Genomic DNA, 24,666 nt, shown 5'->3' with positions numbered 1-24,666 from the left:
GTTCAGCTGTGTAAAAGGAATCATAATTATAGTCATTCCTGGAAGCTGCTTACCATTATGCCTAATTACAATAACAGCACAATAATCATTATGTGTATCATTAAAGATGTGTCACATTGACTTTATCATTAGTTTTTTTTGATTTCCATACAAAGCTGCTCCAGTACACATAGCCATCAGAGCTTGTTGCTCCTGGTCCCTACCAGGGAGCAGGAGACCAGCTGTCGGCAAGCCAGCAGCTGAACATCTCATCCAGTTCCATCCTGTCCCCTCCTATCCCATCCCCTCTCCTCCCATCCCATCCTTTCCTCTTCTGTGTGCACTGGTTCCGCTACAGCCTGGGCCAGAGGTGCTCACCTGTCCTTCCTCTTTCCTCTCCATGGTCTGCACATCTGGGCTTGAAGCAGAATGATTCACACTTACAAACAGAAACAACCAAAACAACAAAACTCTGCAGGCTCTGCCAGCATCAGCTGCTGCTTTCCCTGTCCACAAGGCTCTCAGTCAAGCTTCTTATTGACTCAATGCATGCAACATCTTCATTATTCTCCCCATTTGGGGTATAAGGAATGTGAGATAAGCCGATATGTCCAAAGCCATCGAGCTCACCATTAGCAAAACCAGAAGAACCAGAGGCCATGGCTACTGAGCTGGAGCTTCTGTGGAAGCCAAGGCCAGGTCAACCTCTGTCCGATAGGCATTCCTCTCTGTGCTGATGGGTGAGTTTTCAATTCTTCAAATGTACGAAATGATGCTGCTAGGCAACTTCCTGAGAAGGAAGCACATAAGAGTGGAGGGCTGCGGGTGGAGAGCAGCACTTTTCTAGCTCACATTTGCAGGCTGTGGGAACCAAGCTGATAGCCTGTACCAGGAGGCCTCCCAGGCACTGGTACATTGTCAGGCTGTCCCTGCCAGCAGGTTTCTTGCTGCTTGCCAACACCAAGGCAATCGCTAATCAGGTAAACCAGTATGGAAGAAGCACGTATACCATATCAAATCATTGCCTAATGAGCATTCCTGTGGGGTCCTGTGCAGATCCAGTAAATGAATTCAGTGCACGTATGCTCAAATGCTCATTTGTTCAGCCAGCCTTGAATGAGAGCCATCTTTGTGCCCTGCTCTGTGCTAAGTAAAGCTACTATGTGCTTCTTGTTCCTGAGAGCCGCACTCACAGCCTTAATGTAGAAGAAGGACACATAAACAAATATGCCGGAGTGGGCCAGGGGGGCTGTAAAAGGCCTTGTGGAGGCACAAAGGAGGGAACAAGGAACTTCACCTTTGGGAAGTCAGCAAAGACTTCAAAGATGTTACATTTGAGCTGGGTCTCGAAACATGAGTAGAAATGGTCTAGGCTGAGAAGGGAGGGCCAGGCAGTGTCTACAAAAAGAACAGTAAACAGAAAGACAGGGAGGTGCGACAGAGCATGAAGGAACCCAGGACCCTTGCAGATGTAAGGTAAATGACTTTCCATTAATGTATCTCGAGGGCTTAACAATTTAAAGTCAGACTTCCAGGTGGACCGTCACTCTAGTTTACTGATTTGCCATGACCTTTGCTTCCCTGCCCCACTTTTGTGGCAGACTTTTGGCTTTTTTGCAGCTCCTTTGCATTTAGCTTAAAAGCTGGTGCTGAAATATGCCATTTCAGTTTGTTCATTTTAAAGTTTGCACCAATCACATTGGCCTGCTGAATAGTTTAACTATATGTCCTAGGTTTCTCGGAGAGCAAAAGGGAGCCGTTTTTCCCTACAGTCAAACCCAAGGAAGCAGGGCCTGCTGTGGGGAGGGATGGCACAAAATCTCTGAGGACACCTGGACTCCATGTGCTAGGCCTTTGCTGCCCCATTTCTGTTCTTCAACCAAATGGTCTGTTTGTTTCACTGCTGACTGCCATCTTCATTAGAGGGAGATTAAAACACTGTTGGTTTGGGGCACCTGTCTGGCCCAGGTGGAAGAGTGTGTGACTCTTGGTCTTGGGGTTGTGGGTTCAAGCCCCACGTTGGGTGTAGAGATTACTAAAAATAAATAAACTTTAAAAAACACCATTAGTCTGAGTATGGCAAGGTAATGAATTGTCCTTGTGTGAACTCTTAAATAAACTCTTAGGGGACGAACCAGAATATATCTTTACTAATCTGCTGAAGAGCATTAGCCACATCTAGAGCATTGAAGGGACCCAACAACCACAAGTTAGAGTTTTTGTAATAAAAGTGAAACCCCCTCCATTTGTCTAGCCTCTAGAACTTTTCACAAAATTTCTTCCATTGCTCCTCATAAACAACCCTTTAAAGTTGGTAGACTGGAGAGTTATGTCCCCATTTTACCAATGTGGAGACTGAGCCGTGAGGGGTTAAGTGATTCCAAGTGTTTCCAATCTTATTGGAAACCAAGCCTCCAGTAACAGTGCTGGGACCTTTCCTACTGCCCAGAGTTAACTACTGCTGAGACAGCCTTTCCCCCACAACGGGGTAGATGTGAGTAGAGGCAGCTTACTCATTCACAGGACAGCTAGATGTAGTTAACCACACAGTCTATAGGCTCCTTGCACTGTTCACAGCACACTCGCCTCTGGATGTTTGCCATGTTAGCACCGAACTACCATAGTAGATAAAGAGTGATAAAGAGTAACCTCAGGAAGCAAATATACCTCCAAGATGTAAGTCATTTACTCCCTTCTTACCAGCAGGATCAGGTTCAACCTGCATAAATCTATTTTAGTGTATTTTAATTGCTTGTAAACTAAGTGTTTCCTGGATATGCCACTGACCATGAATAATTAGAATCATTTCAATGACTGAGTTTTTGAAAGTGAATGAGAGGGAGACAAAAAGGGGCTACTCAAAAGGGAAAGTCATTTGTTAAAAGCTGAGTGGGAGCATTGTCTCAAACTTCTCCAGTTTTGTATTTTTCATGATGTCACTAGGGCTGCCTGTTTTTCAACTACTCTGGCTGCCCTTCATTTTTTATGCATCTCTCAAGTTAAGTAATGCCAGCTGCTGACAACGACTGGGCCCAAGTGGCCACATGTCAGAGTCATTCATTCACACAGCAGAGATGTATGGAGTACCTACTATGTACCAGACCCATAGCACATCTCAAGGATGAAGAAAAGAGTAAGGCCCAGTTCCCAACCTTGAGGAGAACACTGCCTAGAGAGGCAGAAAAGCATAGAAACAATTACTCTATAATGTGATAAGCGCTAGAACAGAGAGGTTAACAGTGAGCTGTGGGAATGCAGAGGAGAAACTTATTCCATCTGGGGGAGTTGGGGACAGTACAACAGAGAAGCAACATTTAGCAGGGGCTCAAGGATTGCAGAAGAGTCAACCAGATAATGAGGAGTGGGGAGGTGGGAAGAGACACTACAGTTCAGTGTGGCTACAGTGTAGGGGCCATAGCCCAGACCATGGTATGAGATAAGACTGGAGAAGTTGGTTGGGCCAGACTGTAAAGGCCTTTATGTGTCCTACTTTAGAGTTTGGACTTGGTCCTACAGTCATTGGGGAGCCAACCATGGTTTTTAGGCAAGGGGAATGACATGATCAAATCTGAATTTCTTACAGAAAACCCAAGGAGGGCAGGGAGACAGAGAAATCAGTTAGAGGCTGATTCAGAGAGCACTGCTTTGCTTTGTCTACTGTCTGGACTCTAAGAGCTCCTTGCCTGCATGTCTATTATGGCACTTACCACAGCGCATTAGAATTAGTGTTTACACAGCTGTCTCCCCATCTACTCCTTGAGGGCAGGGTCTGAGTTTCATTCATCACTTTGTGCCCAGAACCTGGCACGCAGGAGTGGTCAGGAGATGTTGGTGTCAAGTGAATGAGGGAACAAATGAATCAACAGGTTCTAAGCAAATACAACCCTGATTTGCCCCCAAGCAACCACTCTGATGGATATATCAGAGATAAATCCTACTCTGATGTACTGTCAAGACCATCATGACCTTTCCTCTGACTCTGCCAAGCCCATCAGTCTATCATTGTTCATGACAAATAAAGGATGTGCTGTACACAGAAAACAGCAAAGTTGCTTACAGAGCTGTGCTGGTGCAGTATGACCCAGTACTCTGTTCTTTCTCATAAATTAATTTGTGATGACTTGTCTAAAATATATCTTCATTATCTTCATTCTGCTTCTTCTGCCTTTCTTACCTTCTCTCCCTTCCTATTTAAATTTTACTTATCCTTCAAGGCCAATTCAGTCACTTCCCCTATCCTCCATGAAGTCTTATCCATTACCCATCCCCCACACTCAGAATTAAGAATTCCCGCTTGAGTTACCATAGCTCTAGAGAAATGATTCACCTCTAACATTCATCTTATTGTAGTTATTCCTGTAGCTGTCTGCCTTCTGTACTAGGCTGTAAGCTCCTCAAGGCCAGGGATTGTCTGCTTCATCATTGTCTCCCAGCACCTCCCCCTCTGCATCCTACCCCAGCAGATAACCAGTGAGTGTTTTCAAATAATACCCAAAACATATTGCTTGCTATCCAGCTGTCCCCTGAGAAAGAATGCCAGACTCTGTCTTCTTATACCTGGTTAGATATCTGGTTTTTTTTCATCTAACAAATGGAGAAGGAAAAAAGCCATTACTCATCAAACAATGAGAATATCTCAAAGACATCCCCTAATCTCTATATCTGAATCCCGTATCATTTCAGGTATTTTGAAAGCACAAAATCCAGTGCTTCTAAACAAAGCACAAGCACACTGACCCATTCAGGGTCATAAGTTCAAACCTTTGCTGAGGAGCTTATTGTATAAGGGGACTCACCTATGGTGCTGAGTGAACAAAAAGAGAAGATGAATGTTCTCTTTGGAAAGACTTATACTGAATTTGCTCCACTTGGAACACATTAAGCATAACGTACCAAGAATTCAAGCTTTCTGGGTAGAAATTTTCAGCAGACAGTTATCAATGCAAGCCAGAGGCTGGGGATAAACACTGGACCCAGAGATGTAGGATCTCTGCTTATAAGTGATTAAAACAACAGCAGAGAGTGTGAACTCTTGCAGAGAGAGGGGGAAAAAAGCTGAGAGCACAACCCACAGCACCTACCTTTGAGAGGCACATGAAGGAAGATGACCCAGGGAAGGAGACTGAGAAGGAACAGGGAGAGAGGTGGTGATGAGAGAGAAGATAATGCCCCAAAATAGGGGATAGTTGATAACATGTGCTGGAGAGAGATCAAATAGAATGAGTAATAACTGAAAAGACAATAGGCTGGCAATGAGGAGGTCACTCTTGGTGTCCTAGAGCAGGCATGGCAAATAATAGGCACATATGACTACATCTCCCCAGCTCCCACCCTGATACCATGTACCCCCATGAGTTACATGACAAACTGATCATGGCACATTTTCCTGATGAACCTAGACACAGCCTCAGAATCCTTCCCAATACAGTACCCCAAGCAGCTACTACTAATCAGAGTTGCCAATAAGCTGAAATCTCTTTGTCATCCTTCTAGGAAAGAGTTCAGTGGACATGGCATATGAATAAGAAGACAGACAGCAGTAGGTTAAAGTGTCTGAGAAAGGAAACAGTCAAGATGGTGCAGAAAAGAGAAATATTAAGAAGTTCGGTAGTGAAGGAATAGAGAGAGAGCAGTTGCTTGGAGTAGTATAAAGATCAAGCCAAGAGGCGCCTGGGTGGCTTTGTTGGTTGAGCATCTGACTCTTGATTTCCACTCAGGTCATGATCAAGAAGCCTGCTTAAGATTCTCTCTCCCTCTCCCTCTGGTCTTCTCTCTCTCTCTCTCTCTCCCTCTCTCTAAAATTAAAAAAAAAGGTCAAGCCAAGGCAGCACTTACTAATCCTCTAGTAGAATCCATTTCCAAGATTAGTACTTAGTACAAGCCAGGTAAAGCAATATCACTGTACTCTACCATCTTCCATTCCCACCTTTGGCTTAAGGAAAAGTTGATGTAAAAAAAAAAAGCTTCATGTGTGGGCTTGTTTCCAAAATATTCATTTGATTAACAGAGACATGTGGTATAACCAAAGTTGGCCCTGCACATATTTATGAATATGAAGGAGGAGTTCTCTCTAATAATGGAAATTTGAGAATCAGCAGTGATGTGAGGAAGGTATTAATCTTGGCCAGGATCTTTCCTTTAAACCCCTGAAACCACGCCTGAAGGAAAACCGAAGCCTGCAGGGAGACCCCTAGTGAAGTGGCAGCCACCCTGTCCTTGTCTCTTCTGCCACCTCCTCTGAACTTCCTTCCTTCCCTCACCAATGTACTCCATATTTATCTCTTCTTCCTTCTGTCACCTCTGTCCCCCTGCCTCTCTCTCCCACCACTTCCAATTTCTCATTCCCTCCTCCTTTCTGCCATTTTTTAAATATTTTTAAAATATTTATTTATTTTTGAGAGAGAGAGAGAGAGAGTGTGAGTGGGGGAGGGGCAAAGGGAGAGGGAAACAGAATCTGAAGCAGGCTCCAGGCTCTGAGCTGTCCGCACGGAGCCCGATGCGGGGCTCAAACTCACGAACTGTTGAGACCATGACCTGAGCCGAAGTCAGTTGCCTAACCAACTGAGCCACCCAGGTGCCCCTCTTCCATTTTTTAATCCTTTTCATTTGGATCCTTCTTTTCTTGATCTCTCTGCCATCTTTCTGGCTATAGGGTTTGTGGATAAAGCTCTTTGGAACTTACCCTCATTCATTCTCAATGGGCATTTGTGAAGAAATCCATAGGGTACCTGGGTGGCTCAGTTGGTTAAGTGTCTGACTTAGGCTCAGGGCGTGATCTCACAGCTCGTGAGTTCGAGCCCCACGTCCCTCTCTCTGCCCCTCCCCTGCCCACACTCTGTCTGTCTCTCTCTCTCTCTCTCCAAAATAAATAAACATTAAAAAAATTTTTAGGGGCGCCTGGATGGCTCAGTCAGTTGGGTGCCTGACTTCAGCTCAGGTCATGATCTCACAGTTTATCGGTTTGAGCCACGTGTCAGGCTCTGTGCTGAGAGCTCAGAGCCTGGAGCCTGCTTCAGATTCTGTGTCTCCCTCTCTCTGCCCCTCCCCTGCTTGTGTTCTGTCTTTCCAAAACAAATAAACATTCAAAAAAAATTTTTTTAAAGAAAAAAAATTTTAGAGAACATACATCTTGATGGGTATTGAAGAGGGCATCTTTTGGGATGAGCACTGGGTGTTGTATGGAAACCAATTTGACAATAAACTTCATATATTGAAAATTTAAAAAAAAAAGAAAATACATCTTAAAAAAAAAGAAATCCAGTTTTACAACTGCCCATTACATGCAGAACTCTTGTTTCTTTGTACAGCTGATAAATCACAATAATAATAATGATGATGATGATGATAATATCATCTAGCATTTAATAATATTTACTGAGCATTTACTATGCTCTAAGCACTGTTCTAAGTGCCTTACATGAATTAATGCATTTATTGTCACAACAACTCTATAAGGCACATTCTGTTATTATCCCCATTTTACAAATAAGAAAACCAAGACATAACAGTCACATAACTTGCCTAAGGTCATACAGCTAGTAAATTGTGGAACAAAGATTTAGGGCTCATCCCGTAATACTCCAGAAATCTCTAACTATGCTGATTACTTCATGGTATAATGGAAATCCCACTGGGCTGAAAGTCCAAAGCTATGGGTTAAAGTTCAAATCTGTTACTCAGCACCTAATAGAACACACATGCACGCGCACACATACACAGGTAGTACACACACACAAATTACTGTGGATTGACCTCACTGAATACACAATATACTAAAGGGCCATATTTATGTATTCCTGAAGCCTCTAAGTTTAGTTAATGAAATAAGACTAGTTAATACTGGACATATTCTTTGCTTAAATATAATTGGTGTTCAAATAAGCTAACATTCCCCAGGTTACCTGATTATTTTGCTTAATAAACTTTTTTTTTTGAAAAAAAAATTTTTTAACCTTTATTTATTTTTGAGACAGAGAGAGACAGAGCATGAACGGGGGAGGGTCAGAGAGAGGGAGACACAGAATCTGAAACAGGATCCAGGCTCTGGACTGTCAGCACAGAGCCCGACACGGGGCTTGAACCCACAGACCGCGAGATCACGACTTGAGCTGAAGTCGGACGCTTAACCGACTGAGCCACCCAGGAGCCCCAATAAACTTTTTTCTATACCAATAGTTAAAATGCCATTTAAACATCTGAATAATAAAACTATTTCCATGGACTATTCATTCATTCAAACATTTCTTTGCACTGTTATGTGAGTCTTACCATGAGAGTTCTTTTTTTTTTTTTTAAGTTTATTCATTTTTTGATGGAGTGAGACAGAGCATGAGTTGGGGAGGGGCGGAGAGAGAGGGAGACACAGAATGCGAAGCAGGATTCAGGCTCTGAGCTGTCAGCACAGAGCCCGACACGGGGCTCAAACTCAAGGACGGTGAGATCATGACCTGAGCTGAAGTCGGACGCCCAACCAACTGAGCCACCCAGGCGCCCCACCATGAGAGTTCTTAAATACTGACTGTGTTCAAGGGATAACATGAGTACCGCAGGTGGGATACAGATATAATCTAGATGGGATGCTTGGTTTCCATCCTCATGTCCACCTCCACATGTAACATCTTCTCTCCAATAGCCATATCCTCCTGACCTCTCAGTGATGCTCTGGACACTTCTAATTCTCCATTCCCCTGCCTGTAAGCAATTGCCTTTGATATGCTGCTTCCTGCCAGTTTGGTCCAACAACTGATGGGATTTTTATTTTTGTGTGTTTGTGTTATAAAGCTATGGCAATAAAATTTACTCCTAATAATACCACCACAATTTTATGTTCTTAAAATGTACCATAAATGATATATATAATAACTGAATTTCCTGTAAACAGAAATGTTTTGTTTTTTTTTTCTCAGGAAAGGAGAGCTTTTTTGTTTCCATCATGGTGTGGCCAAGGTTCTTTGATGGACTAATTGGTGATATAGGAAAGGCTGAGAAGCATCATACAAGACACTGGTGCTATGTCATTCTGGTTGTGACGAGTTCCGTTCACAGAGTAATTCAGGACAAGAAATGCTCTTCCTGGTTAGGGCCCACATCACAATCATGAGCTCAACCTCCCCAGGTGAAGGCAGAGTAAAGTCTCAAGGATCTGTAAGAGATTGGCACTAACCTTGGACTTACCCTGGTGGAATTGAGTCTAATTTTTAAGAAACACTTGAGTTAACAATAAAAAATTTGAGAGCTACTTGGAGTATTATGAAAAGAGGGCTGGCTAGAAGCAGTATCATTATATCCCCTACTGACTAGGAGAGAAGAATACTAGTTTAGCCATAAGAGCATATTGCCAGCATGGCAAATATATTCTTTTAAGCATCTTCCTCATGCTGAATCTCATCCCTACATCTGTGAGATTTCACTTTACTGTTCTCTTTCTTCCTCTCTGGCTGCTCGTTCTGCCTATTCAATGGATCTTTTTACCCACTACCACCTTAGTCTTCAGCCATGACATTACTTCCATAGACTATCATCACATGTTCAGAAGCCTGTTAGACATAGTGACCCAGATTCTCTACTGTAATCTCAAACCCAACTAAACCCAAGTCCATCAGCTTCCCTTAGCCAGACTCGCTCTTCCTGGTAATTTACCCCAGCTCTGTCAGTGACATAGCAATTCTCCCCACTTAGCCAGAATCAAAACCTAGGGGTCAACTTTGACTTCTCCCTTCTCTCCTTTCCTCTGCAGCCAATCAATTACCAAAGTCCTGGTGAGTCTAGCTTTACAATGTATCTTTCCCATCTTCTCCATCTCCATAGCAATTGCCTTTGTTATCTCCCCCTTGAACTATTGCAAAAGCCCCTACACTGGTCACCTAGCCTTTTTATGCTTGCTCCCAGGTTCCATAAGACACAGATCTAATCCTGAAGCTGCCCCAGTGCCTGTCACATCAAGTCCTGTCTCCTCAACCTGGGATTCAAGGCCTCCCATTCTCTCCCTTACCAACTTATCTAACTTATAGTACTTGCTGGTCTCAGATTTGTCCAGCATTCTCTTATCTCTACTGACTACCTCCCACCCCGCCCCGTTCCTGCTTGTTTACAATCACCCTGTCTTTCAAGATGCTAATTCTCTCTATTGGATGCAAATCTTAGAATTTGAAACACATTTTAGTTCCTTCATTTAACAAACATGAATTGGGCACCTATTATTTTCTAGGCCCTAAGCTAGGAGCTGTAGGTAATATAAATATGAATAAAACAGTATTCTTCCCTTTGTGGAACTCCGGAGTCAGAAAGACAAACATAACTAACTCTAAATCCCCATCAGGCTGTGTCTGACTCCCATCCTATAGACCCTTCCCCTCAGCCTTTAAGTATACCTAAGACTCTCCCATCTTAAATCACCCACCTACCTGAACCCCACCCCTGGGTCAAACTCTTAAAAAGTATATTTGTACCATCATTCTCATCTGCACTTCCTCCCATCCGATTCTTCAGTCTACTCCAGTTAGGCTTTGTCCACACCCTTCACTGACTTGGCTATAGCAAATGCCTCCTTCCCGTGGACAAATCAGAAGACTGCCCTCCTTTTACCTAATCTCTCTGTAATATCTCAAGTTGTCACCAGAATTGTATGCACTCCCTCTGTCCACCTCTAAAGTATTGACTGTTCTCCATGACGCTTTCCTTCCCTCTCTTCCCTTCTTACTCTGTAGTAAGCCTCCCCTGCCAGCAAAGCAGTTCCTTGGCAATCCTCATCCAATTCTTTTATGTCACCGACAACTCCCAAATCTTACATCCTGTACTTTAGGCCCAACCCCTCTCCTAAATACCAGAGCACTACAGCATCAGGATCCTAACCCTCAAAATTCTTCCCACTCAACTCCCACCACACACACACACACACACACACACACACACACCTTACCATGAGCCCTTGTCCTCTGCCTGTATTCTTCATCTCCTTAATGCACCTCCCACATGGTCAGAAATCTTTGACTCTCTCTTCTTCCTTACTTCCCACATCCAATAAATTGTTTAGAACTATTGATGATGTCTTTTCAGCCATTCAATCGCTCCATTCCTCCCACAGCTGTTATGATTCAGGCCCAGATACCACTCATCATGGTTCTACCACCAGATTTCTCACTGGTCTCCCTACTTGCATTCCTCCCATCAAATGCTGTTCCATTCTCCATGCTGTAGCCAATGAGTCTTCTAAAGGACATAGCTTGGGAGCCTGTTAAGCGTCTGACTTTGGCTCCAGTCATTATCTCACAGTTCGTGAGTTTGAGCCCCGCATTGGCTCTGCACTGACAACACAGAGCTTGCTTGGATCCTCTGTCTCCCTCTCTCTTTGCCCCTGCCCCACTTGCATGTTCTCTCTCTCTCTCTCTCTCTCTCTCTCTTTCTCAAAAATAAATAAATGTTAAAAAAAGAAAAATAAAGGACACAGCTGACCTGTCCATTCCCTCATTTATAAGCTCCCCCAAGTTTTCATTTCCTTATCCCACAGTTACTTACCAACCTACTAGGTGCAAGCACTGTCTTGGGAACTGATAATACAGCAGAGAGCAAAACAATGTTCTGCCCTCATGAACCTTCTAGTCTGGAATAAGACCAAATGCCTGAATGTGGGGAGTGGGCAGCGCCTACTATAAAATTCATGCCTGCCTCTTCAGCCTCATGTCCTATTTCTCCTTATGCCCTACCCTTGAGCCATATCAAAGGAATTTCAATGTTTCTGAGGTAATTTAGAGGCTCCAGTAAGTAGTGCTGATCTCCAGAATGACCTGGGCTCAAATCTCAGCTCTACATGTGCCGTGTGACCTCTGTCAAGTTATCTGACTATTCTACACTTCAAATCTTCACTTTTTTTAATGTTTATTTATTTTTGAGAGAGAGAACATGCAAGTGTGGGAGGGGCAGAGAGAGAGGGTGACAGAGGATCCAAAGCAGGCTCTGCACTGATAGCAGAGAGCCTGATGTGGGGCTCGAACTCAACAACCATGAGATCACAACCTGAGCTAAAGTCAGATGTTCAACTGACTGAGCCACCCAAGTGCCCCCAAATCTTCATCTTAAAATGGAAATAATAGTATCTCCATGTGGGTTGGTTGTGAGAACTAAGTCAATCCATAAAAAGTGCTGAGATACTTTAGATGCCTGACATATAATAAGCCTTTAATAAATGGTTTTATTACTTTTATCTTTAGTATTATTATTGCACCTCTCATCACACTATACTATAATAATTCTTCCTACTAAACATGTCTTACTGTCTTTGTAACCCATGAACTAACCTAGTTGGGCACATAGTAAGCACTTGATAAATATTGAGGGACAGATAAAAGAATTGGCTGCTCCAGTTTTGTGGCTTGGTTTCCTGTGAGCAAATCGGATTATAAAGGAATAAAACCAAATTTAAGACTTCTGAATATCTTCTTGACTGAATAAGTGTATACTGTTCACATTGTATGAGCAAGAGCTGGAGAGAAATGATCAAGAAAGGTGCCTTGATCTGGGCTGACCTGAATGAGAACTGAGCTATTTTCATTTCTTTATTCATTGACTGTTGGGTCCAGAAGGGACCAAGTCCCCTAAAGTCACCATTACCTTCAGTTCCCATCCCTCAGCACCACTTCATACTTCCCATTTGTTTCCTTCCCACTACTATGTTCCCCTCAAAAATGTATAAACCAAAACCCAGAAATCAAAAGGAGTGCTGAGGGAAAAGGGGAAGGGGTGGAGAAGGGTTAGCACCTCCCTCCTTCCTTTGCTGAGATCAAAGCCAACGTTTTGACTGGAAGGCCAGCTGGCCTCTTTCATCCCCACTCCACCTGTCTGGGAATAGGATTGCTGCTTGCCCATTTCCTTTCCTCTTCAGGGTTAGAGGGCAGTTTCTGGGTGGGGCCCCGAGCTATTTCTAGTGCTGGCCAAATCCCTCCACCCCAATATCTCCTTTGCCTTATGTGATCAGATTTCCTTTCCATCTCTCCAGTAAGTAACAAGTGGCAGGAGCATAGGGCAGGAAACTGTGAGAGAAGTTAGTTTCTCCACAGGCCCTGGGCAGAGCTAATGGTTTAAGCAAGTGGAGAGGACATTGGGGCTGCTGGGTTTTGTCTAGCAGGAGGAACAATTCTTTCTACACAGCAGCCCCAAGTGTGTGGCCCAACATCCCCCAGGGTATGGGTGAGGCACTGTTTAGGCAAGGGCCTCTTGCCCCAGGATAAGGGAATTCACATTTACTGAAGTCCTACTATGTTCTGGGCCCTATGCTAGGCCCTTTTGTTTATACTATCTCAGTGGTTTCTAATAATCCACCCAGGTCTGCATTTATTATCATCTTCTGGTAGCAATAACAAAAGAGAGATTAAGCAGCTTGCCTGAGGTACATGACTGAATCCTGATATAACATGCATCTCTGTTCGACTCTAAAGCCAGTGCTCTTTCCACCTCACCATGCTTCCTCAAGAGTCCAGAAAAGCTGTTAATGCTATGAGTTGGCTCTTTGCATTATTCCACAGAATTAACTGAAAAGCAAGCTAAATCTTTTGTGAATGAATTTCATTCAACATAACTTTAAAATAAAGGTTTAAGAAGAACCTTTGATGATTTGATCTTAGTTCCACAGTTCTGCAGAGTATGTGACAGGAGTTTCTGCCTTTGCAGAGTCTAGTAGAAAAAGTTAACAAGTGCCAAAATAAATGCATAACATAACACAGAAACAGAGAAATGCCATGAGAGAGCCAGAGAGGGGAATAGAGCAACACCTTTGCCTTAGATACAGCTGCTGCCTTCCCAATGCCTGTTACTTCCTTTGGCCCCAAACAGTGCCTCCCCAAGGCTGGGACCAGCCAGCTGCCATGTCAAACTGGATCATAAAACAGGGACATTCCTAAATCATCTCTGTCCCCTAGCCTAACAGATAAGCAGAACCTGGGAATAATATTTCATTGGCAAAGGTGGAGAGATGTCTGGTACCCAGACTTGGTCGTTACCTATAGCCAGCTTGCTTCAGCAAAGAATAGGTTATTCATGGGTTAGTTAAAGCCAGGTGCTAATGCAGCCACATCAAGAGACACAATCCCAGTCAAACTGAGTTCTGTTACATTACAAGTAAGTTCTGGCACCAGCTGACCATGTTACAACTGTGTGCTCTTGGGCAAAGAGGGAACTGAAGCAGGAGAATATGGATAACAATATAGTAGATATTCACAATGAGAACATGTTCCAAATAACCCTAAACCGGCAGCTCTATCTTGCTGGCAGAGGATCAGCAGTGTTATCTTCTTAGATGGAAGCAGAACATTCTCTCCTCCTATACCTCCGTGAGGCACCCTGCCTCTGATTTGTTTAGCACTTTGATGCTAGGGGTTTCGGTCCTCTCCCAGAGTATCTACTTCATTGCAGCTGCCTTTCTTCTATTGCTCTCTCTAAACCCATCTTCCCATACCTGTGAAATGAGTATACTACTTGACACCCTCTGGAGGAAAAGAGGTCGCCTAAGGAGAGGGCAACACCTGTTTGAAGCCTTCTCTTCCAGAGCCAAGCCCACAAGATCCTTGAGCTTGGACTGAGGGGCTATCATCAGCTAAAAATACAAACCTCTCAAGTTTTTTTTTTATCATAATGGTGGTTAGTTTCTAGATATATTTCCCAGGTAACCCCTCTTGTCTCTTCCATGTATGGGTTTGATAAAGATGATCTCCACTCAAGGCTTCTCCTATCTCCAGAACACAGGGCTTCAGACATCAGACAGCAATGACTCCATCAGGAAAGAACAAGGCCCCTCTTTCTTTTCTATGTCAGTCCATTAAAAAAAAGCATTATAATAAGCATTGGGGCAGTCTTGGGCATTTTTCTTTTAATTCAATGTATAGAGTTTCCCATCATGGATGTGCAAAAGCCATCTACCAATTAAATTACTCCCATGGATTCCACAAAGATGCTGTTAGAACCCTTAGAGATCATTCCACAACTTCTCCCATGGTGCCAGATATACATCCAGACTCTTAATAAGGATAATTTGATGGCAATGACAATAACCTTGGGTTCTCTGAATGACATCAAATTCATAACATATATCCAGATCCTTTTTTTCATGCCCTCTCTACCATTTTTTCCATGGAATTTGAATGTCCCTGTTTTACTTACAACCTAACAATATCACTATTGAAAGCACGTAATGTTAAGAACCATATGCTCTCTCTCCAGAAAGTATGCACAAATACTATTTCTGTTAAAAACTAAACAAAAATAGTAGTTTTGCATACTTCCCATTCAAAAACTTATCCCAATTGAATGATTCCCTTTGTCGTGGAGTGTTTTTCCCCAAGCGGGCCCTAATAGAGAAGCTGAATCAGATATTGTGACTTACCAAAGGTCACAAGGAATCATCTAGTGAGCTAGAAATAGAATCCAAAAAACCTTTCTTTTGATTCCCTGAATTTAAAAACAAATAAACTCTACCATAGAGAAAGAAAAACTGGAGAAACTAGGCTTACTTGACATTCCTGGGTCAGGGAATTCAAGTCAACCAAAGTTAACAGACAGCTGCCATAGTCTGAGGATCAAAGAGGTGAATAAGACATAGGTGCTGCCTGCCTTCAAGGAACTGACAATCCAGTGCAGGGAGGTCAGGTCACTGCTGAAAAATCTCTATCTAATGCAGAATGGGTTTATGAACGCCTAGAGGATCCCAGAGGAGGTCTTGCCCATCTTCATAGTCTCAACAGCAGCCAGCGTAGTGACCCACATATAATATGTAGGCATGTAGTATTTGTTGAACGCGAGCCATAAGAAAGGTACCAAAAGAACACACTGCAGGTTAGTGGAAATTAAGGGACAGCTTTGTGAAGGAGGTGACATTTGAGCTGTGCCTGAAAGCATAGGGAGGTTTTTCACAGGCAGCAGGAATTGAGGGAGGGCCTTTGCAGCCCTAACAAAGATCAATGGCAAAGATCCTAAGCAGGGGGGTGGGGGGGGTGCAGAACAAAGCATGATGTGATTTGGGAGAGCCCAGAGCAGGCCAGTGTGGCTAGAGAACAGGGGGCAGTGAGAGCTAAAGCTAGAGAGAGAAGCTGGGACCTGAGCAGAGAGAACCTTCAACAGCAAGCTAAATAATTTAGCAGTGAACTGTCACTGGAGGTTTTGAACAAAAGGAATGGTACCACCAGGACAAGGCTTCCTGCTGTAGCATCTTGCCTGGCCCACCTGGGCCTCCTTTGCCTAATGGACAGTGGTGGCTTTCTTTTGATTGTTCTGTGTGTATGTGGTTTGGTTTTGAGGTTTTCTGTGGTTTAGTTTGTTTTTTGGCCTTTCCCTTTTCCTTACAGTTTTTCACAGCATATGGTCCTGATTATGTGTTGGAAATCACGCCAAGCTGCCGGCCAGACCGCAATGAGCCCCACCGAGTCCAGCAAATCCTCAACTACATCAAAGGTGAGCACCACCGCTCGAGTCCTGCCCTCCTCATTCCACCCAGCCTGTGGTGGCCCATCAGTGGGAGCTTCCCCAAATACCATTTGTCTTTTGGTGGCTAATCATTTCACTGACTTAGAAGGGAAACAACTTCTTGACCTGATAGCTTGTAGCTGGAATTCCACACTGGCCACTCTGATTGGGATTGTCATTTGGCCAGCTAATGTCACCTTCAAGGGGACAAAAGGTTTATCTTTAGGTACCTCCAGTGGAAAACTAGTTCTAAAGTATGCCCTGAAACGCTTTTCCTTTTAAAAGAGCAACAGTAAAATTCTCTTAAGATGAGGGAAGTTCAAGTCAACTCAGACTTGGGGTAGGGGGAGGAGGGGCTCAAAGACATCATATTCCAGTGTAGTTCCTTGATCCAAGATGGCCTTGAGAGACTATGGGGCCACAGTGGATAGTCAGGATTCTGGTGCCCTGAGGGTGGGCTCCCCAGTCTTACCCAAAGCACTGAAGATGGGGCTGCTTCCCTATCTTGCCCTTCCCTTAGGCTGGCCTACAATTATTCTGACTTCTGGACAGAGGGAAATGGCAGTCATCAGGTTGTTATACTCTTGATCACACTATCCACTAGCTGTTTGGGGATGCTGCCCTTAGCTTTCCAGTAGAGCCCCCCCCCCAAGCCCCAGGTGCTACTCCACAATTCAATTCACTTTATCTACAATATTGTAAAGTTGTTTTGGCACCAATTTTCCTGTTTAATTGAATTTGTATATATGTGTGCATATCTTTTGGATCCTAATTATTTGCAGAGTTAAAAGGCTAAGAGTATCATACTGACCATCTCAGAGAGTCAAGTCCCCATGTTTATTCATATAACGACCAAGACAGCAGCAGTCCTCCTACCTTTGACTCCCTCGTTGGAATAGAATCCAGCATGAAAGGGAGGCTGTTCTGTGCCAGAGTTAGTCTGAGGGAACACATTATGTCCTAGGAGTCTTTGCTGAGGGTTATATTAAGGCCCCATCCTCTAGTAGAGCCCAGGCTGTGACAACAGCCAAGTCCTTAGGCAGGGACTCCACGTCCCAGGCTCCTTTGGCCAGATAAAATTTTCTAAGCTCACAAGTCATAAACTTCTAAGATAACGCTCACAGCAATGCTTATTGCCTCTCTGGGGTGTCGAATAGCCCTCAGCCTTCTCTTGATCCTATAGTTTCAAGCCACCTCCCTCCAACCTCTCAGTAGGTACCGACCCCACAAGCCCTCACTTCCTAACCAAATCCTCCTCCCTTTGTACAATCTTTAAGGCTTTTAAACTCTTTCTATTCCTGGCCCTTGTCCAGTCCTTCTCACTATGCTGCAGTTTTCATTAACACTAGTGCTCCCACCCTAGTTTCCTGCTGCCCCTCACAGACCCAGGACAGCTTTCCTGTTTCCTTTGGGAGTGATCCTGGACCAACTTCTCTTACCCCTCTTCCTTCAACCTTGCCATTTTCCCCCCATCCAGGCTTTAAATCCTGGTAGAGCACAGACAAAGCAATAGAAACAGAGAAACTAAAGCCTCTGCAGCTTCTTGTTCACACCTACGTATGTGCAGATATCTGTATGCTCTCATGCTTTCCTACACACGTACCCAGACACATATCTCCAGAGTGGTGACATCTTGCTATTGAGGAAATGGAAATGACAAGCGAGAGAAGACATAAGGAAGGTAATTCAAAGGGAAGAGAACTAGGAAAGGTAAGAAACCCAAAAGAGCAGTAAATTTTAAAAAAACTTGAGATAAAAGATTAGTTTGAGGGTTGGGGAAAAATAACAGAAAATCTTAGAGGACATGTAAGTTACATGTAAGTCAAGATTTTTAAAAGATCCTAACAGGTTAAAGCAATATTCTGATTATAGCACAATAAAATTAAACTGGGCAAAAATATATGGACCAGGAATTAGGTCCTCAGAAGCATTGGACACATACAAGATGGGAAGATGTTGCTTAGCAGCATTTTGTCTGAAAGAGCTAGGGATTTTAGTCAACGCAGTTAGTGTGAGTCATCAGGACAAGGTGGCCTCCAGAGATGTTGATGCAATATCAACCTCACTTTAAAAGAGCTCCAGACATGGCACAAAAACAGACACACAGACCAATGGAATAGAATAGAAACCCCAGAACTAGACCCACAAACGTATGGCCAACTCATCTTTGACAAAGCAGAAAAGAACATCCAATGGAAAAAAGACAGCCTCTTTAACAAATGGTGCTGGGAGAACTGGACAGCAACATGCAGAAGGTTGAAACTAGACCACTTTCTCACACCATTCACAAAAATAAACTCAAAATGGATAAAGGACCTAAATGTGAGACAGGAAACCATCAAAACCTTAGAGGAGAAAGCAGGAAAAGACCTCTCTGACCTCAGCCGTAGCAATCTCTTACTCGACACATCCCCAAAGGCAAGGGAATTAAAAGCAAAAGTGAATTACTGGGACCTTATGAAGATCAAAAGCTTCTGCACAGCAAAGGAAACAACCAACAAAACTAAAAGGCAACCAACGGAATGGGAAAAGATATTTGCAAATGACATATCGGACAAAGGGCTAGTATCTAAAATCTATAAAGAGCTCACCAAACTCCACACCTGAAAAACAAATAACCCAGTGAAGAAATGGGCAGAAAACATGAATAGACACTTCTCTAAAGAAGACATCCAGATGGCCAACAGGCACATGAAAAGATGTTCAGCGTCGCTCCTTATCAGGGAAATACAAATCAAAACCACACTCAGGTATCACCTCATGCCAATCAGAGTGGCCAAAATGAACAAATCAGGAGACTATAGATGCTGGAGAGGATGTGGAGAAACGGGAACCCTCTTGCACTGTTGGTGGGAATGCAAATTGGTGCAGCCGCTCTGGAAAGCAGTGTGGAGGTTCCTCAGAAAATTAAAAATAGACCTACCCTATGACCCAACAATAGCACTGCTAGGAATTCATCCAAGGGATACAGGAGTACTGATGCATAGGGGCACTTGTACCCCAATGTTCATAGCAGCCCTCTCAACAATAACCAAATTGTGGAAAGAGCCTAAATGTCCATCAACTGATGAATGGATAAAGAAATTATGGTTTATATACACAATGGAATATTACGTGGCAATGAGAAAAAATGAAATATGGCCTTTTGTAGCAACGTGGATGGAACTGGAGAGTGTGATGCTAAGTGAAATAAGCCATACAGAGAAAGACAGATACCATATGGTTTCACTCTTATGTGGATCCTGAGAAACTTAACAGGAACCCATGGAGGAAGGGAAGGAAAAAAAAAAAAGAGGTTAGAGTGGGAGAGAGCCAAAGCATAAGAGACTGTTAAAAACTGAGAACAAACTGAGGGTTGATGGGGGGTGGGAGGGAGGGGAGGGTGGGTGATGGGTATTGAGGAGAGCACCTTTTGGGATGATCACTGGGTGTTGTATGGAAACCAATTTGTCAATAAATTTCATATATATATATATATATATATATATAAATAAATAATAAATAAATAAATAAATAAATAAATAAAAATAAATAAAAGAGCTCCAGACAAATAGGAGCATGCTGCTGGTCAGTTGGTATGGGGAAAGGACTATAGACCAGGGTCCAAGAGGTCTGGTTAGAGGAGCTGAGGCTTTTGGAAAAAAGAAGACCCAGGGGGATGTGGTCTTTACCTCATATCTCTGAAAGGCTGTCACAGTGCAGAGGGCATAGGCAGAGGTGATGTAGTCACAGAGCACAGAGCTAGGGCCCATGGGTAGATATTATAAAAAGGTAAATTCTTATTCAATAGAAGGAAGAATTTTCTAACATTTAGCGGTGTCCAAAGTGGAGCAGGCCATCCAAAAAGGAATGAGGTCTCTGTTGGCAGAGACATACAAGTAGAGACTAGACAGTCACTTGGTTGTCATATAATACAAGGGCTCCTGCATTGATTATACTGGATTATTGTTAAGGTTTCTTCCATTCTTAAGATCCTAGGATGCTGTATGTTAAAAATGAGAAAATAGAAACACAACAAAAAGAATATGATGAGAGTGCAGGGGTTGGTAGATGAGTCATAGTTGTTGAGGGGGGAAGTAATACTGTGTACAGGGAAGAATTGATGAGAAGAAAATAAATTAAATGGCTGAGAGTGGGTGGGGAAGAGCCAGGGAGGGAAGACAGCAAGTAGAGTGGCTATAGAATACTAGGAATGCTCAGATTTTCCATTTAGCTATCTCTTTCATATTGACAAAATCTTGTGTTCTAGCCATGCAAATGAGCAGAGCACACAAGTCCAGGACCAAAAAGAAATTCAGCTAAACCTAGAAGAAATGAGGCTAGAAAGAAGTCTAAATGTTGCTAAAAATGGCCAGGCTAACCTGCTATACTGAGACCGTGCCCCTCCAGACGCATGCTGCCATCAGATAGTGAGTGTGTTGCCATGACAATGGTCAGTGTGGAAAAGCTGCTGAATTTTCTACATTCTGAAAGATTTTCCTGAACCTGCCTACATGACTGTCATTTGTTCTTGCATATAAAAACCTCATCAAGGCTGGCCATTTCTCACTGTGTCTCTTGCCCTCCTTCCCCCATATTAAAAACAAAGGAGTGGGGAAGCATGGATTGATTTGGGAAGATGGGATGGCAATGATGGAGTGGATGGATTAAGCTCCACTCTATGGGAGGGAGTTTAGCCAGCATGTCTCATTGAATTTGTCCAGCCTTTGAGCTTGGGGTTTTTTCTCTTTCTCACCACATCCCTTGGAAGCACAAAAGATGGGATATTTAGCCTACTGAAGATCAAACTTGGGAAGGCTCATCTTATAGAGATGTATTCTATATGCCACAAGTTGACTGGAGGGACAGGCAAATTTAGAATTCACCTTATCCCATCTTTACTGTCCATTAGTCTTTCCAAGAGGGAAAAAACAGACAAAAATAAAACCTTGGAGAGTCAATTCAAGCTGTTAGCTTCATACAGGAAAAAGCTATGTTTTGCTCTAACAAATTGCTCTTCTCATGCCAGTGAATCTCAAAGATATGTGTCAGTGTTCACAAGGAAGTGTGGATCGCTCAGCGTAGCTCATGCCCACTACTGTAAAATTATCCTCGCACCATCTTCATGTTCTCAAACTTGTTTGACTTTCCTCTGGTTGATGTACTCCAGAGGAATTGGCTCACAATGAACCTTATAGAGTTGGACTAGTGCTGATGTGATCAATCCCCATGGGTAGCTAGCTCCCCAAGCCCACCTGGCTCTACATGAGGAAACAAGGGTAGAGTTTTCTAGTCTCTGGTATGGATAACATTTGAATCAAGTAAAGGTCCCTAGGGAGCCACAAGCTTCTTATTGCAGCCCAGACCCAACCTTCTGTGGAGGAGTACAGAGGGAGAGTGAGTTGCACATGTGTGAGTATGTGCTGGCATTGTAACTGGAGGTTATAACTCACTTGCTCTGAGTTCCCAGACTGTGCCCCAACTTTTCCTGGAATAGAAAAGAAGACAAATAGGGCCAGGAGGTAAGGAGGAGGAGAAGGAGGGGGAAGACACAAGAAGAAAGAGAAGGCCTTGTGCACATCTGCCTTTTCTGACCCTTAATGAAGGAGGCTTAGTTAGCATCCTCTACAGTGCAGGGTTGGGAAGATGGATCAGCCAACTGATGTGGATGTAGGGGAGAGACAACATAGGTGAAATAAAAGAACAATAACTACTACTTATTTTACATATGAGGAAACTAAGGCTCAGAGAGGATATGTAACTTGGCCAAGGTCACATTTGTTCGTTCATTCAGCAAGCAATTACTAAGCAAGTTCTATGTTTCACACACAGTGTGCTAATAGGTGGTAGACCAGTCTCTTTGAATTGGGGCTTTAGAGTCAGGCTTTTTGTCCTTTCCACTGCCCCTCATCTCTTTGCAGTGTTGCCCTGCTAAGTCTATTTGACATACCTCATTTTTCCATTCCTATTTTTTTAACCACACCTACCCCTGCTTTTTCCAATTACCCCTAGTAAACCCTTCCTACCCTTCACTGCATATCTGGCACCTTCCATGTGGCTGATCCAAAACACCTGAAATCTGATGTCCCCTTGGAAATCAGCCAAGGGCAACACTTGAAATTCTGGCCTCTGACACAGGCCTTTCAGCCTTCTCTAACCCCCTGTCCCTGCCATGCTCCCATCACCCTACCATACTATTATTGAATCTTTTTACTCCATTCTGAACTGAATAGAGAAGTAAAAGTGAAGGACAAAAGGTGGAAGAAGCCAACCCATCTAGCTCCTACTACCTGAAGTGTGTCGTGTTCACTAGCCTCACTCTGCTATTTACAGTTCCATGGCCCCAAGATGAGGCCCTTTGCACATCTACTGGTAATGTTCTCAGGAACACCATTGTACTGAGTGTAAGCAGCACCTTCTCTGGCAGTTTGAAGTCTGGGATTGACATTCTTCTAGGGACTAGCAATTGGGGCATCAGATCTGGATATGTCCAAGGCCTGCTGAAGCTCCAAGGAATTGCTGAAACGGTTCTCCTGCCTGGTGGGACTCTACACCATGGAAACTCAGCTTATTTCCACACCTTCTCTTGCTTCCTGAGAAGCCATAAGAATAAGCTGAAAGTCAGGGTTGGTCCCAAGACAGACTGACCATTTGCTTTCAGGCTTCTTAGAAGGATTTGGAGCAGGATTGTGGAGGATACCTTGAGCCAATTTGCATGACTTCAGGTGAGGGTTTCTGTGATGTCCATCCCTTATCTCTTCTTGTCATCCCCTGTCCCCTCTTTATTCCTCTCTAGCCCACTGTGGTTCTTCCCCATTGCCCAGGTTCTTGTCTTGTTGTACTAAAGAGTGATAGGTACTAAAGAGTGATAGAATTGGAAAGGTTTGTTGTTACTGTTGTTAAACAGAAAGATAAGTTATAAAAATATCAGGGTACTAAGCTGGCTCAGTCAATAGAGCATGCAACTCTTAATCTCAGGTTTGTGAGTTCAAGCCCCATATTGGGTTTAGAGATTACTTTAAAAATAGATAATTATAAAAGTTTTTAAAAATATATCATGCTTAAAATGTTATAAATTCTAAAATAAAAATGGAGGCTGTAAGCCTCCTGTTTAAGTTATTGTAACCAAAGTTAACTTTGTATCTTTGTAACTTTGGTTACAGTAACTTAAACAGCTTTTAACAAACCATGAAAACCCTTGGCAGATTACTTATTAAGACTCAAAATACCTATATATACAGGAAGCAAGAACTACCATTATTGAAATTCAACTGTGTGACACCATGTGCTGGATTCTTTACATATATGATCTCATTTAATCTTCACAATTATCTCATGAGGTAGGAAACTTGTGTCCAAAGACACCATGTAACATGCCCATAGTCACATAACAAGTAAGTAGTGACCTCTGGAGTTGAATCCAGACCTAGTGCCATCTGCCTCTTAGCAGTATTGTTCAAGTCTACTCATCATACCCTGTCTGCTTTTTTCAGTTGACCCTAGTGAACCCTTTCCACCCTGCAATGTCTCCCAAAGTCAGGTTCTGAACCAGCTTAATTTTAAGAAGTATTATTGTGTCTCCACTTCAGAGCCAAACTAAATCAATCAATGGATATTTTTTGTAACCTCCCATGTTCTTAGTGCCATGAGAGGTATAAGAGAAGTTTAAAACATGGTCTCTGCCTCTATTAAACAGCTAAGAACTCTAGAGAAGGAGACAAAACTAACACCTTTAGACAGATCAGGATATAATAAGGCTGATACTATGTAGAAGTGGGGGAGTGAGACCTAAGGGAGACTGCTTTCAAAAGGCTTGGAGGATTTTAATTGATAATGGGGAAGTGTTCATAAGTGAGGGAAACTTGAATAGGTGGGATCCAGGAGCAGATTGCAACTTCCCTTGAATTTCTGGCTGAGGAGTCCATACTGGATACAATAAAGTGGGAGCCATTCTAGGTTCCAGGATTAGGACATAACATGATGCAGTGATATTTGGATGAATCGTGATATTTGGATGAATCATTCTAAGAGTGAGCCTGCAAGAGAGTGGACCAGAACAGTGGTAGTAGGATATTCCCTATCCTATTCCTCCCAGAATACCCAAGGGTTGTTTGGAAGAGAGTACCAACAACACTTAGAAATAGGTCATGTATAGGAGATCAAAAAGAGAGGAGGAAGTAAAAATGATTCTGAGGTTCCCATTTGGATATTAGCTTGGATGGGGAGCTGTTGGAGGAGGGGGGATAGTTTTACAGAAACATA

The 24,666-nt window shown here is 43.2% G+C and overlaps 1 protein-coding gene across 2 annotated transcripts in view; it reads left to right on the top strand.

Moving 5' to 3' along the window:
* Positions 1-24,666, top strand: part of HDAC8 (histone deacetylase 8) — a 228,833-nt gene that overhangs the window by 181,140 nt on the left and 23,027 nt on the right. For both annotated transcript variants that reach the window (XM_043569860.1, XM_043569862.1), the window contains one exon: positions 16,308-16,413. In XM_043569860.1, the coding sequence (XP_043425795.1) occupies positions 16,308-16,413 (106 nt within the window). The remainder of the gene's footprint in view (positions 1-16,307; positions 16,414-24,666) is intronic.

Source organism: Prionailurus bengalensis, chromosome X (assembly GCF_016509475.1).
Source record: "Prionailurus bengalensis isolate Pbe53 chromosome X, Fcat_Pben_1.1_paternal_pri, whole genome shotgun sequence".
Lineage (NCBI taxonomy): Eukaryota > Metazoa > Chordata > Mammalia > Carnivora > Felidae > Prionailurus > Prionailurus bengalensis.
Note: the sequence above shows the minus strand (reverse complement) of the source record. Positions and strands in the feature narration are given on the sequence as shown.